At 45.2% G+C, this 15,886-nt stretch overlaps 1 protein-coding gene across 3 annotated transcripts in view; it reads right to left on the bottom strand.

Annotated features, from left to right (window-relative positions):
• cacnb1 (calcium channel, voltage-dependent, beta 1 subunit) overlaps positions 1 to 15,886 on the bottom strand; it is a 392,710-nt gene that overhangs the window by 23,360 nt on the left and 353,464 nt on the right. For all 3 annotated transcript variants that reach the window (XM_085966567.1, XM_085966569.1, XM_085966568.1), the window contains 2 exons: positions 14,352 to 14,461; positions 1,443 to 1,594 (listed from right to left, as the gene is read on the bottom strand). In XM_085966567.1, the coding sequence (XP_085822693.1) occupies positions 1,443 to 1,594; positions 14,352 to 14,461 (262 nt within the window). The remainder of the gene's footprint in view (positions 1 to 1,442; positions 1,595 to 14,351; positions 14,462 to 15,886) is intronic.

Genomic DNA, 15,886 nt, shown 5'->3' with positions numbered 1-15,886 from the left:
CGGTTGGATCACTTTTCCTGTGGAGTTTTTGTTTCTCAATGGAATGTATTTTTGTTGAGAATTATGAAATATTTATTTAAATGCTAGCCACTGCTTATCTAATAACTCTTCACTGTATCACTCATATATAGATGCTTCTCACTATAACACACTCGGACATACAGTAACCTCCCCCCTCAGTATAACACTCTCTCAAACACCGTAACCACTCACTATGACATTCTTTGATAAGTGACCCGTCACTGTAACACTCTGATGGATGTACAGTAACCACTCACTATAACACTTTCTGATGCACAGTAACCCCTCACTGTAACAATCTCTAATACATAATAACCTCTCACTATAACACTGCTACACAGTAACCCCTCAGTATACCATGCTCTGATACACAGGGACCCCTCACTGTAACCATGTAAATATTTCTTGATCTCTTGTGATTGAACAATTCAATACAAGTTAATACTGGATGATGGTGGTTTTCTACATTAAATGTACACATACTAGCAACTAGTTGGACTGCCCTAATATATTTCAATTAGGATCTTTGCAGCCAATATCCAGAAGAGACTTTGATCCCTTCAATCTGGGTCTAGATTCAAACCCACATCCGAGGTGTGAAAAGAACAGGTTTTGAAATTATGTAGGCTCTTTCCTCCAATTTCAGATTCACTGACATCAGTGTCACAAATTCCTAATATAAATATAGATATACTCCACCAACAATGTATTATCAATGATGAAGATGTGTCTGAGGATAGCACTTCCTGTTCGATTCAAAGTAGTCCCCCAAAGTCCATGCAAAATTAGATGCACAAAAATATGTTTGTTGCCTTTAAAGAAATCAAACATTCTAGTGTCTCTTCCCAGTAGCCACACACAAGCCTTCGAGAGGTTGGTTTGTTTGTGCTCCTCCCTGAAGACTAGCGGTGCTTCGTCCAATGTTTGCATGTGAGCACTGGAAGGCTGGACATCATTGCCCAGCTTGATCCTGTTCTCACCCAACATCCAGGCATGTGCACTTTCCAGTAAAGCTTGCTGTATAGCGATCAGGAGCAGGAACTCTGGCCAATATTCCCTTCCCTAATCCAGGGATGCTGCAGCCATCGTTAGTGCCCCATCCAGCATCCCTGGGGGGATCAACTAATTGAGGCACGCACCAGGGTTTGAACCTGGGAAATTCCTGGTTTTATATTTCCGAGATGGCATTTTTACCTCGAAGCCATCAGGGGAGCAAGCACGCCCTTTTTGACAGAGAAGGAGTCACTCTGGATTGTTTCACAAACCTCCTCGGAGCTTGGTTAGCAGTAGCATTAAGAAAGGCCCGCGTGCAGGCCACTTTCCAGTGCTGTGTCCCACTCAAGGGAGTTGGATGAGTAAAAATAAATTAGAAGTGCTTGAATTACACTGTGCGGAATATAAAAACTTTTAAAGTCTCTTACCTTGGGCGAAGCAATCTTTATGTAGACTATAATTGGAGCCAGAGAGGTTTTGGCAAGTTGGGCAGGATGGTTTATGGTATCTGCATCAAGAGCGACCAGCTGTAGTGTCCTGGCTAGTTCAAAAATACGCTCAATCTCACTCTGTACTTCAGCTACAGGGAAAAAGTCAAAAAACAAGGCACTCTTACTGAACCATACTGAAAATAACAAAAACAGATCAAATACTGCAGGCCCCTTCTAGAAGACTCTTTTTTTGGTTCAATGTTTGCCATGGTTCTGCCTACTCTTCAGCAAGTAAAATATGTATTGTAATAATGTCAAGGCCATTATTACTGGCTTGGTATCATCAGCGGGAGTTCTGGGTTACATGGAGGTCTATACTTTCAACAGTTGGGTTCAAAGTCAAACCATAGGCAGGAATTGAGATCTCTAATGGGCAGCTTGTCCTCTCCAGCTATACAGCACAAGTAGACAGCATCTTATGTTGGGATGCTCTGTTTCTTATTTAATTGTTCATCTCAGATCATGGATTTGACTATTAAGCAATGGTAGTCATTAAACCATGACTATGGCAATAAAGAATTAGAATCACAGAATTTTCTTTTTCATCATTAGATTTCTGCTCTCCCTCCCCGCCTGAAGACATTGGGGGTGATTTTAACTCGGGTGCGGGATGGTGTCGTGTTGTCCGAATTTCGCGTTTCCCACACAAATCTAAATGGATGTGGGAGATTGATGCAATTTTAACTCAATTGGCCAATTGATTTCCAACGTGTGGGAAGCCTTTGCAAATGGGTTTTTCATGACTGAAAGTCCCCTCCGATGACGTCATCATTGCGGCTGCATTTAAGGTCCACAGCAAGCCTTGCTTCTTCTGTAGACTTCCAAGCTTCTTGACTGTGCAGTGTGAGGGAGCTGCAGCAAATATGACAAGTGGGAGGGCCAGATCAGCTCCTCGCTTTGACGAGGAGGCACTGCAGGCATTAGTGGATGGGGCTAGGGCCAACAGGGAGGTGCTCTTCCCTTCATCAGGGAGGAAGAGGCCTCCCACTCAGACCAATACAGTGTGTATGCAGGTGGCTAAGGAGGTCAACTCCTTGGGAGTCACCCGCAGAACCTGGATACAGTGCAGGGAAAGATTTCATGACCTTCAGCGCACTGGAAAAGTGAGTATGAATTTCTCATCACCCTCAATCTGATCCCCATTGCCTTTCCTCACCAGCACTCAGCTTTAGCAATCTCTTCCTCTACATACCACTTGACACTGACATCCATGCACCCTTACCCATTCCCTCTCTCTCTATGTTCACATTCACATAACTATTCCACCATGCAGCCCTCACACTCCCTCTCACTCTGATGCTTTGAACACAACTGACAACACACAGGGAGGGCCCTTGCAACCTCATTCCATCTTTGTCTCCTTCTAAGTATCTGTGCTATGCAATCTCTACACTCACTCCTTCATTCTCACTCAACCTCCACTTGTCTCCCTCATTGCAGGAAAAGAGAGCTCACAACAAAAGAGAGCGAGCCAGGACAGGAGGAGGGACAGCCTCAATAGCCCACCTGACCCCCTGGGAGGAGGCCGTCCTGGAAATGATGGGAATAGGGGATGATTCGCGCGTGGGGGACGGACAGACGGGTGCAAGCTGGTGACAGAAAAGTTTCCCATCTCTCTCTTTGACATTGCATGAGTCGCTGATAATGATTGTGAAGCTGTAACAGATGGACTTATGAGCATCTGCAAAAAGCTATGTGCATGTAGCCTTTGCATCACATCTCTGACTCTTTCCTTTACTCCCCCACGGGACCATCACAAGCATCCATCCCCCCTAGCCAGGAAGAAGAGGCTGAGCAGCCAGACTCCTCCGAGGAAGCGGCAACCTCTGAGGGCGCAGCGTCAGCAGCATTCAGTGCACCCAGCACCAGCGCAGACACTCACACCTCAGTGGGACTTTCGGGACATAGAGTAGTGTTGTCACCTGGTGTATCACAGCTCACAAGTGAGCATCAGCAGATTGTGGAGACAGGGACAGCAGCGGAGAGTTCTAGTCGGCGGGCGCAGGACTCTGCCAGCTCAGCTCAGCAGCATGTCGACCCTCTGCCTCTGGGTCCATCCGTAAGATCAGAGGTGATGGAACTCCAGGCACAGATGCAGGAGTCTCTGGCAGGTTTTGTCTCTAGGGTCGCTGCGAGTGTGGAGCGAATGGAGGAGTCCATAGTGAACATGAGCAGAGCCTTTGTCATTGGCGCATGAACGCATCACCACGGAAAGGATGGCTACCATAGAGGAGAGGATGGCTACAGCCATGGAGGAGCTTAGTCGCCAGGGTATGGAAAACATGGTCATTGTTCAGAATAGAATGACATCTCTTGAGGAGCGATGGGCATCTATTGAACAGAGAAACCAGACCTTCATGGAAGTCCTTCTGAGTAGGACCACCATTGCAGATATGGGTCCCCATGGCCCCCCTGATGTGCAGCAAGGTGCTCTCCAGCCACTTCCAGGCGCTGGCCCCTTCTGGCCTGTGCAGCTTCAGGTGGGTGAGCAGCAGCCTGGCACTCCTGCTGCTGCTGCTGTTGCTGGTGCTCGAGCTCCTCTAATGCCCAGATGGGAAGGAAATAAATGGCTCCCATGCTTCTGGTATATGCCCCCGTTGAGGAAGCACTGAGTGAAGGTGGCGAGAGGGGTTTCCCAGGAGGCCACACTGGAGATGGGTGTGAGGCTCCAACCTTCCACAGGTGTGGTTAAGCCTTCTAAAAGTTGCCCCAGACCTGAGACCACTAAGTCCTGCCACCTGCAAATCATGGCTGATCAAATCTCCTCTTTAATGGTTGACCTGCAGTTGATAGTCAGCAATCCAATAGTGCTCCCGCCAGGTTTCACATTCGTGTTTCGCACCAGGTGTGTTTCATGTGGGAAAAGGGTTAAATTCGCAAGGGCCTTTCAAAATAGGATTATAGAGGCCATTTAGTGGTTGTTAAGGGCCTTAACGACCAGTCCCGCCTGTTGGATGCGGGACGGAGTCGGGACCATCAGACACGACTGAGTTAAAATTGCTCGGAGTCGGGAACCAGGCGGCGGGGGGGGGGGGGGTCCCGCACACCAGTTTTTGCAATTTTAACCCCCCGCACGCCTCCAAACCCACCTCCAAGGCTCAATGAAAATCGAGCCCATTGACTCCTTGCTGAGGTACAGTTCCAAGCGCACAAGTTGCCTCCAGTATCTTACTCAAGTGGTCATTCTTTATGTGGGTGCTTGACAGCGAGTGTCAAGAGGCCATCTAACCCTTGCATCCATCCTAGCAGAGCTTGATACTTTACTCAGCAAATGCTCGCCAACACACACCTCCAGCAGGGTCAGGAGTGGGAAACCTGGATGACTTTTCCTTCTTAATGGGGTGGGGGCCGAGGGCAATTACAACAGCCCCTGCTACCATCATGGATAGGATTAGCTAACTCAGTACAGACTGGAGATCAAAGCTAGTACCATCCTTATCCATTAGTATCAGCTACTCACTGTAAATCTGATGAGCCATTGAGCATATCTTTAATTTATCATTTTTTTTAGGCCATTCTTGTGCTGTTTGGGTATAAAAACTTCTGTTTTCGTTTTCCAATGTTCGTCCTTGCACTCCTGAGGGCAATGACTGATGCTGGGCTGCAATTTCTTGGGTGCTGGTTGCCCTCCAGTACCTTGTCCAAGTGCTCATTCTTTATGTATGAGCCTAGACAGCAAGTGTTGGCGAGCTATTTGACCGTGGAGGCTGTCACAGCTAAGATAGATCCTGACCTCTCTTGCAGGCTGACTCAGGTGTTCCCAGCGATGCTCAGAGAGAGCACAGGTCAGCAATTCATGGGCCTACAGAATTTACCCAAACGTACACACATGCACACTTTCCAACAGAGGTCGCGGGATAATAATCAGGTTCATTCAAATTCAAAATAGATAGATTTCTTTCAGAAAATAATCTTTTGGGATATAGTACATGATTAATTTGAAATTTGAACCATGGCAAGTGTAGCATGCTCGGGAGGAACAGATGACTTTGGACCTATGGTTCCCAAAGCTCTCCACCACTGGGGGGTTTCCTCGCCTCATGTCTGGGTCTGTTTTAGACTCATTGATAGAGATCGATTGCTGTGATTAGTCAACCACTCCATTATCGTTGGATCGTGTGACTACCAGGGTGGTGCAAGACGAACTAGACGGACCGTGGTCTTTTTTGTCTAGCAATTCCTAGGTTACTGAGAAACCGTTTTCCATCCATTTGTCCAGGAGGAATGAGTCTATTTGCAGTGCCTTTAATGCCAATACAGGATGATGAGTCTTCAGTAGACAACACCATGAATACTGGCCATCTCATACCTGAACAATGCAACTACAATGGCATTTAAAATAAAGCTTCTGAAATAAGAGGACATTAGACAGATCAGCAGAGGAAATTCAACAAACGAGGAGGGGAAAAAACTCTATATTAAATGCATATACAGTACCTGTTTGGATTTCCATAATCTAAACATATTTTTGTTTCTGTAACTTCACAGTTTTTGATAAAATTTCAGTAAAACAATTCATGACTGTGGCATCTCCGAGCCACAAGTCTGCACAGATTTTAGTTCCACACAGAACTCAGTTTGGGATGTTTTCAGATGTTTATGCATACTACTCAGTGACACATTTTTTGCATGCCAGATTGCACTGCATTTCCTGTGTGACGTTTTCTGCATACCTGATGGTAATGCATTTCCTGCATGACATTTTCGGCATGTCTGATGATAATGCATTACCTGCATGCCTGATGTTAATGCATTTCCTGTATGCCAGAAAGCAATGCATTTTCTACATGCAAAGTAGAAATGCATTCTCTATGTATGAAATAGTTGTACAAATTCCGTATGGGTTAGTAATGCATTGTCTGCATGCTGGATTGTGGATTTTCTGCATGCATGCTGGATGGCAGTGTACTAACTACTGGTTTACAGCATACTCTCTGCATACTGGTTAACAGCACACTGCCAGTGTCCTGCATACCAATGGACTATCCGTGTACCAAATTGCACACAGCAATGCATACTCTGGTGCTGTGGCAGGCAACTTGCAGTGGCAGCAAGGCAGCTACATGCATCCACGACAGAGGAATAAAACTTCAGACAACAATACAGAAAGGTCAAGGGGTGGTGGGGGGTCATCTCAGATTCAAACACTGCGCTGGTGCCTAAACTCAACCCTTATTCTAATCACCGAAGTGCTGGATGGAGAGGAAGGGTTGGGGCTAGTGCACCAATCCCCCAGCCCTGGTAATAATAATAAACATGTAGTGAAATTAAACTACTTGAATATGTGTTGGGTCATATCAATGGCGTTTAAATTTTTGAATGACTAGGACAGCGTTTGAGTTTCAAACGCAATGACTTGCTAGTTCTTAAAGGAACTGCATAGCCAATTATCCACTAATGTTTATGAAGTGTTCTTTTCCTCCAGATTTTCTCCCCTGCTCTCCTAAAGGCACTTGGCCATGTTGGAAAACAGTTCCACGGATGCCAGCACCCTCTTGTGGCCATTCTTCATGTGTGCGCTTAGACAGCCGAGTGTTGGTCAGCTATCTGACTGTGGAAGGCAGCACAGCCCACCCAGACCTGTCCTCACCCAGTGCCCGCACACATGCACTTTCCAGCAAGGGTAATTGGATAGTGATCACACGTGACAACCCTGGCTGAACTTTCCCTTTCCTACCCCAGGTTGCTGAAGTCAATGGTAGCATACAACTACTGTCAGGCTACTGAGATCAGCTAGCTCAACGCAGAACAGCGATTGGACTTAGCCCTTGTGAAGTATGTTTCTACCACATGCCCCTCCCCCCTCCCCCACTTTAATCTGCACCCTGCCCTTTGCCGGAAGATGATTAAACGTATGGTCAGGTTTCTGGTGTATAGTAGTGAAATCCTGCCAATGCTGGAAGTAATCGAGAAACCACAGAGAATAGCAAGTCTGAGACACAGTCAGTGTTGGCTGGGCAAAAGTAATATTTCACCAGATAAGGATACACAGTGTTACTCTATTATTCACACTCCAATTATGTACCTTTCAGTCTATCTGTCAAGAGTTTTATGGGACAAAGCCTTGCTTGAGATGTTAATTCATTTCATGGCCTGTTAACACTGACCTTCTCCAATCTCAAAAAAATTCCATCAGTTTATGATGTTTATATATTGTACTTGTCTTCACTCCCACACTTACTCTACCATATGTGTAAGACCAAAATTTGGGAACTCTCAATTATCCCCCAATTTCTATAGTCCACTGGGGGGGCGGGGGCGAGAGGGGTTTGGTCTTAGCACAGTAGTTTCCACTGTATAGTTATATCTATTTATTTAGTCAACATGGACAAAGTGAAGCTTGAATTAAAGTACATGTGTTGTGCTACGAATTGCATCACACCTATTCTGCTGTAATTAGGCTCACGGGATTAGATCCAACATTTTTGTACATTTAATGTAAAATGAAAGATTCCACTCTTAAAAAAAATACAAGCTTTGATAGCTGCTATGAAATGCATTACTATTATCGGCTGGTGAAAATCGTACATCTTGTTCACCTTAACTGCACAATTTATAGAATTGTCTGCAGAGAATAAATATAATGGCTACTAGAGTCACCAGCGCCATGGAGAGGACATTAAAGAGTCACTGTCGGCCCAGTAGATGGCGTCGGTACCACAGCGTCTGAAGATTGTCGGGCAGGAGTGCGGGAAAGGCGGAGTGAGGCGAGAGCGGACCCTATTGTGATGGCGCCGATGAAGATGGCTGCCGTCCTTGCGGGCTCCGTGTGTACCAGGCAGCTAAGTGTCCTTTGCTGCTTGATGCGCTCGGCTCGTTAAGAAAAAAACATTTCACTGACTGGATTTCACTTGTTGTATTTCGTTATGTGACAAATAAAATTGAAACTGAAATTGAAATTGAAATTGTATGTTACAAAACACTCTTTCCGTAGCAAGTCCAATCAACCCAAACCATCAATCACATACAATAGGTCAATGGTACAGATTTATTCTTTTTAAAGCAAGTTGTAATTATCAGAGCAATCTGAATTTTAGATTTATAATTTTTGTTTATATAAAAGGAGTCACCAGTTCCGTCTTTAGCTCATGAATGTTGATGCCAATCATTGCATCCCTAACACTGCCCCAGCTGAGGTCAGTTAACTCAACGCAGGCCATGGATCCAACTCGGGACCTTCTTGGTCTTATGGCTCAGTACTACACCAGCCATCAGCAATGTCTCAAAACGGTCAAGTTAAGTGAAACTCCTAGAACCAGCAGTACTGCACATCCTAGACACAAGCAAAAACTGACCATCCAGAGGTAAAACTTTGTAAGATATCCAGGGTAGCTGAAAGCAAAACACTCTGATGGGGCAGATGGGATTTCTGATTTCTCTGTTTCTTGCTACTTTTCCATGACACTAGTAATTACCCTACAGCCCTGGATAGTGGCCTGAGAGTCTTTATAACCCCCCTGCATACCCTGGCATTGGTAGAACAGATGCCTTACCTGTCCTACTGCTGTCCTTGATAGCCATGTGCATTCTCCAACTGAAAGCAAGGGGAGCAGGCATGCACAGTTTGTTTGAAACCACCTATACTTCTATATATGTTTTCTCATTCACATTCCAATGGACAAATCAACAAGATGCAAGCCGGGTGTTGATTCGAATCGAGATCCCAGGAGATTGGCTACTTTCCAAAGCCCTAAGTCGGAACCCCGAGTGCAAGGGATGATAAGCAACTCGAGGCACATACAGGCACACACACACAGGTAAGACACAGGGTAATGGATTGGGTTACGTTATGGTAGTATATACATACCCAGAACATCTGAGGAGGAAGGAGAGTAGTGATGGAGTGAGAGAATGAGAGAGAAAAATCCAAGACAGTCAGTTTAATTTGTTCAAAGCACGCTGCACAGCAATATTTATTAAAATTTACATTAGAATTTATCAGTATATTAGAGTAGATTAATGAAGATTATCAGTTAATTATTATATTTATCCATTATTAATTTTATTATGAATTTGGAATAAAATACAAAAGGCCTCAATTTTTCCCACTGTAATTAGGAATCTCGAGTTGCGGTAAATCCCAGATTGACCTGGCTTTGCTCCCAGACCTGTTGTATATGTCCAACATTTTCTATTTTTAAGTACAGTCTTCTGCTCTTAATTTGAAGTCAGTTAGTTTGAACTATCGGAAAATACAAACTTTTTCTTTAAGTTGCCATTTTATTTATGTTGGTTAATTCTATTTTTTTGTGCAAAAATATCCTTGAATTATCAGTAATCGATTAAAGATACCAAGTTGGATGTGACACTCTCAGGCTTTGTTAATTTCACTCTGGGTTGAAGGGTGAAACTGAAATCTTATTTTGGCGAGTCTTGTACTTTAATTTTCATCTAAGATTAGTTGTCATTAGCATCACTTTCCAAATCTATGGACCTAATTTTGGTCACTTTATAAATCATGATGATTTTGTAAAAATGAAAAAATATAGAATCATACAATGATGTAGCACAGAAAGAGGCCATTCGGCCCACTGTGCCTGTTCCAGCTCTTTGAAAGAGCTATCCAATGTACAGGGTAATTCTCTGCCTTTGGGCTCTTGGTGAACTAACCGGTATAATGGTCAGAAAAAAACATGCACAGCACATGCCGGAATGTCCATTCTGGCCATAAAATTGCAGGCAGTGCATGCCTGAAGTGCTGATATGAGCTACTGGGAGGTGGGGCGGGGGGGGGTGGCGGTGGCTCCCCTTTAGCAGAAAGGACTCGTAAAATTACCCCACATCATCTGAGATGTGTATATTCCATTTCCCAACGCTGACATTCCCCTCTCCATGGGTGACATGACTCAGTCATTCATGAAAGAAAGACTTATGAAATAATACTGAGCGGCCTAAGGGTGGCGCTGTCCAGGGAGAGTATAAATACTCGGGCACGGGCCCAGCTTGCGCAGGACATTCTTAACAGGAACTAGTGAAGGACACAACTAGACCTCCATGTTGATTAAAGCTTTGTTTAACGCTTAGGCCAAGTGTCTAGTAGTTTTCTTACGTCAATGGGTAGCGCAACACTAAAAACAAATCACAGAAGTGGAAAATAAACAAAAAGACCAGTGCACAACGATCTTAGAGCATGTTTCATAGCTGCTGCATATCAGAAAATCTCCCTGCTCGACACTCGCTGTTATGCTCCTCTGTCTGAATTCTTGTTTCTCCCTCCCATAAATTTGGATGCTAACTGTCCACGCCCGTACTAGTTCAGCATAGGAGGGAGAAAGGGTCTAAGATCAGTGACATGGAGCTAGAGCACATGCTGGGTGTATACGTGGTGCACTTAAGGCCAGTTCTTAAATACAGTGGGTGCACTTTTTATCGTTCAATTTTTCTTTTAGATTTCGGGATAATTGTATCACTTGGTGTGGAGGTGATGGAATAGCAACAGAAAATGAAGGAATGAAACATAATGTCTTGGTCAAGTTCTTGAAAAGTGATTGACAAATGAGACAAAATCCCCATCAAGTCCTGCTCCTGATGCTGTTCTCGCTCTTCCTCTTGAAATTCATTTGGGGCCATCATATCAGCAAATGAGAGAATGAAGGAAAACAAACATTTATTACAAGCAACAATTGTAACAACAACGTGAAACCTGTCTACAGTGACCACCTCTGGGAGCTGGCTTGGGGCTGGGGATCTTTATATGCAGGTGACCTCTATGCGGTAAGTGTAAAGCATTATTTTCTGCTGGGCTTGACAGCAGGTTATCACTGTAGGCAGGTGATCTCGCTATCACAGGCAGTCCAGGAGATGGATGAGAGCAAAGAGTAGAACATTTAATGCGGACAAGGTAAATCTGAAACACTGGGAAGCCCAAGTTTCTCGAACTTCTTCAAAGCGGAGACCTTTAACATTAGGAATCAGCCAGGTGACTCTTCTCTACACCACCTCCTTTGCTTGAATGTTTCCCCTATGTTTTGTTGACCCGACTGGACACTGTAGTCACACCATGATTTGAGCATGGCTCCCTCTGACTTGTACTCTACTGTATTGGCTACACGGTTCAGCATTCCATTTACCTTGTTGATTCCTGCTCTGCAGTGATGGGACATATTGAGTATCGAGTCTACGAAGAGGGCGAGATCTCTTTTAACTTCATCCTCAGCTATTTTAACACCATTCATGGAATATGGGTCTCGCCTGGTTTACCATACCTTCCTAATTGCGGTAAACAACATCCACCGTCGTTCTGTCCACTTGCATATTTATGCCCAACTCATTTTGTGATTTCTGAGCTGTTTCCTTCAAATCAACTGTTTCTTCTAGTTTGGTGTCATTTGATCAATTTGAAGAAAGACAGACTTGCATTTCTATAGCGCTTTTTACAACCAATGAGGTACTTTTGAAGTGTAGTCGCTGTTGTAATGTAGGAAACGTGGCAGCTAATTTGCGCACAGCAAGCTCCCACAAACACAGTGTGATAATGACCAGATCATGTTTTTGATGTTTGTTGAATTTGCATTGTGTTTCTGATTCGAAAACATTGGTGTGAATTAATGGTCATGTTTGGGACCATTAGTTGTTGCAAATACAACCCCTGAGGCACCTCATTAAGTACTTAAATAACAACAGAAAATGCTGGAAAAACTCAGCAGGTCAGGCAACATCCGTGGAGAGAAATTTGAGTTGACGTTTCGGGTTGGACCCTTCTTCAAAACTGGAAAGAAAAGAAACTAGATCGGAGGCAGGGCTGCGATCGGACAAAAGAATAAAAGAAACAAAAGAAGTAAAAGAGATTAGAAGCTGGACGAGATGGTAATAGGCTGGGATTAGGTATAAAGTGTACTGGCAGGGCAAAAGATAGCTGCCAGGTGTGAGAGAGAAACAAAAGGAAAGGGGGGGGGGGGGGAAAGGAGTGGAACAATTACAAGAGAAAATGAAATGGGGGCCGAGCTTAGGATCTGAAATTGTTGAACTCGATATTGAGTCCGGAAGGCTGCAGACTGCCTAATCGGAAGATGAGGTGCTGTTCCTCACGATGTCCTTCTCGATAGGAAGGACATCGTGGCTCAGGTCCAGATCTTTGACTTCAGTGGCTCTTTCCTTTTCTGGGATAGACGCTAGAACTGCTCTGCTGTTGCTTATCCACTTAGTCAGATGGAATCCTCCATTCGAACACAGAGTTCTAAGGTCTCTTGACAGTGCGATGGCATCGTCTTCTGTTGACACGGACTTCAGACAGTCATCGACATAAAAGTTTCTGAAGATTGTCTCCACAGCCTCTGATGGTGCTTTGCCTTTGCCATCTTCTGCAGTTTTTCTGAGAGCGTAGCTTGCACAGCTGGGAGATGATGTGGCTCCGAACAAGTGTACAGCCATTCTACATTCCACCATCGCTTGACTAACGTCGCCATCTGGCCACCAAAGGAAACGCAGGAGATCAGCATCTTCATCAGGGATTCTGACTTTTTTCATTAAGTACTTACTTCCCCCTACAACAACCTCACTCCTCTAACAAGTATTCATTGTTTTCTACCCTTCAGCCAGTTTCTCACTCAGGCCCAAGATTTACCCCCGAATCCTCACATCTTCCAGTTTAATTCATAGCCTCACATATGGAAAGTTATCAGACGCTTGTTGGAAGTGAAGGTACACTATGTGGTCAGGCTTTCCACCTCAACAGGCAGATAGGGCTGTGGTTTAACAGCTCATCAGAAAGATGGCAGAAACTGTGTCTGAATGAACTGGACCCTTCGCCAAAGGACCAGTAACAGAAACGGCCAGTAATACCTCCTCCTGGCATGAGGTGGCGCTGTCTACTCTAGTATCCTCTGACACTCTTCATATGTGTTGTAAGGGAACCTGCCGCAGTTCCTATCTTAAATACAAGTTAACAGTAAGAGACACATAGTCCAAGTGACAGATTCCTATATCACCAATATGGGGCACACCAAAAGCACACGTCAGCTGCACTGTTCAATCCAACCCCGCAGAGCCATGTATCCTCATTAACACAAAAACTGAAGCCAGTCCTCAACACTTTCACCGTATAATAATATTTCCCATAGCTAGCAATGTTATGTTTCCATATGCCGAGGCTCCTAATCAAAGGTTAACACACTTGTACAAAGCTGTGTAGCCAGGGGGGTAGCCGCTGTGTAAGTAACATCATTCAAAACATGTCAGGAACAAGAAGTAGAAGGAAAATGTTCTCCAAGTGCGGACGGTGGATGCAAGCCTTGTGGAGAAGGGCCAAACATGAACCAAACATCACAAGGTGGAGCCTATAGGCAAGCTCGAGAATTAAACTAGCACATTTCAATAGCCATTATGCTACAGAGACTCAGAGAAACACGGTTCAGACAATCCCTGTGCAACCTAGGCTAAGAATTATAGAATAATACAGGACAGAAGGAGGCCATTCGGCCCATTGTGCCGGAGCCAGCTCTTTGAAATTAGTCCCACTCCCCTGCTCTTTCCCCGTAGCCCTGCAAATGTTTCCTTTTCAAGTAATTATCCCATTCCCTTTAGAAAGTTACTATTGAATCTGCTTCCACCACCCTTTCAGGCAGTGCTTTCCAGATCAGAACAACTTGCTGCGTAAAAATATTTTCCCTCATCTCCCCTCTGATTCTTTTGCCAATTATCTTAAATCTGTGTGTCCTCTGGTCGCCCGCCACCTCCTGCCAGTGGGGACAGTTATCCGACAAGCTAGATGTTCGTCATTTACAGAGGCTGTTCTACAGGGAAGAGAGGCTGCCGTACGATTGAAGTGGAAGTACACTGTGAAAAGCTACAGTGTTTTTCTTCTAAGGACAGAAATCCATGTGATACTAAAGGAAGAGCGTTACTCACCCAGGCTGGAGCGAGTGCTGGAGCGCTCGATTATTGTATGTTTACTGGGGTTGTTCAGCACCGATCGTTTGGCAAGTGAGATGTCGGCAGTAACTCGTGTGATTGATATTCTGTCAACAGAAAGCAGGGTTACTTGCAGCCTTCCTTAAAGCTCTGGCATTCACATATGCACCTTCCAACAGGTGTCATTAGAGGGCGATCAGGAGCAGGACTGTTGTCTGATTTTTCTTCTCCCTAACCCAGAGGGCATTGAAGCCAATGCTAATACCCCTATCACCCCTGGGTGAAACAAGCTAGCAAAGCACAGCCCATGACTGAGCTTCGGGACCCTGCTAGCCTGTAAGGCACAGTTTCACACTGGGCAGTACAGTTTGTAACTGAGCCACTGGGAACGGCTGTGCCCCATAATTTGTCTGGAGCAGTTTATTACTTACAATGTATTTACAACACAGAAACAGGCCAGTTGGCCCTACAGGTTTTATGTTCCACACAAGCCTCCTCCGACCCTTCTTCGTCTAACGGCATCAAAATATCCTTCTACTCCTTTCTCCCTCATGTTTATCTAGCTTCCCCTTAAGTGCATCTCTGCTATTCGCCTCAACTACTCCCTGTGGTAGCGAGTTCCACAGTCCAACCACTCTCTGGGTGAAGAAGTTTCTCCTGAATTCCCTGTTGGATTTATTAGTGGCTACCTTATAGTTATGGGCCCTAGTTCTGGCCCTCCCCACAAGTGGAAACATCTCATTATCTACCCTATCAAATCATTTCATTATCTTAAAGACCTCTATCTTGTCACCCCTCAATCTTCTCTTTTCAAAAGAAAGGAGCCCCAGCCTGTTCAACAGTAAAGCTCACTCCTGGTCAGGGGCGCCCCCCCCCCCCCCACCCCCCACTCCCCCTCCCCCACCGCCCTGCGTTCAATTCTCAGGTTCCCTCTGGGCTCCCATTCAGAGGGTTTAAGTTTAACTCTCCACCGTCCCCTGGACTCTCACTGGGAGATTTTTGGTTTGACTCCCGGGGGATTGAATTTAACTTTGGCCAGGGCACAAAATGGGTGGTAGTGGATCGGCTGTTCGTTATACACTAGGGAAAGGAGAATGGGCCAATCCTCTCCTGCTCATTTTAAGCCCTGGTCGAAGTTGAGTTTCATCCCCTCATGCCCCCCCTCCCCCCCGCCACAGTCTTCCACTGGCCTCCCATTCAGAGCGCTCAGATTATGAATCCTCGTCTTTCGTATCTTCTGTTCACCTATTTATTTATTTGTATTTGTTTTGTTCTCGCCAATTTTTCTTTCCTACCCTTCCAGAACACCCTGATGCCTTGCTGGGTGGGGTTTACAGTCACCTGTCGCACTCTAGTACCTCGTCCAGGTGATCATTATTCGTGTAGCAGCATTAACAGACTAATCCACCACATGGGGCATCACATGGGGCCCTGTCCTCACCCGATGTCAATGGTTGTGCACTTCTGGCGGTTTGGGCGGGTGGGGGGATTGGCGGGTGGGGAAAGGTCACTGGATAGCAGCCAGGACATAG

The sequence above is a fragment of the Somniosus microcephalus genome, chromosome 24 (genome assembly GCF_052327205.1).
Source record: "Somniosus microcephalus isolate GS21.2 chromosome 24, FLI_Smic_1.0, whole genome shotgun sequence".
Classification (NCBI taxonomy): domain Eukaryota; kingdom Metazoa; phylum Chordata; class Chondrichthyes; order Squaliformes; family Somniosidae; genus Somniosus; species Somniosus microcephalus.
Note: the sequence above shows the minus strand (reverse complement) of the source record. Positions and strands in the feature narration are given on the sequence as shown.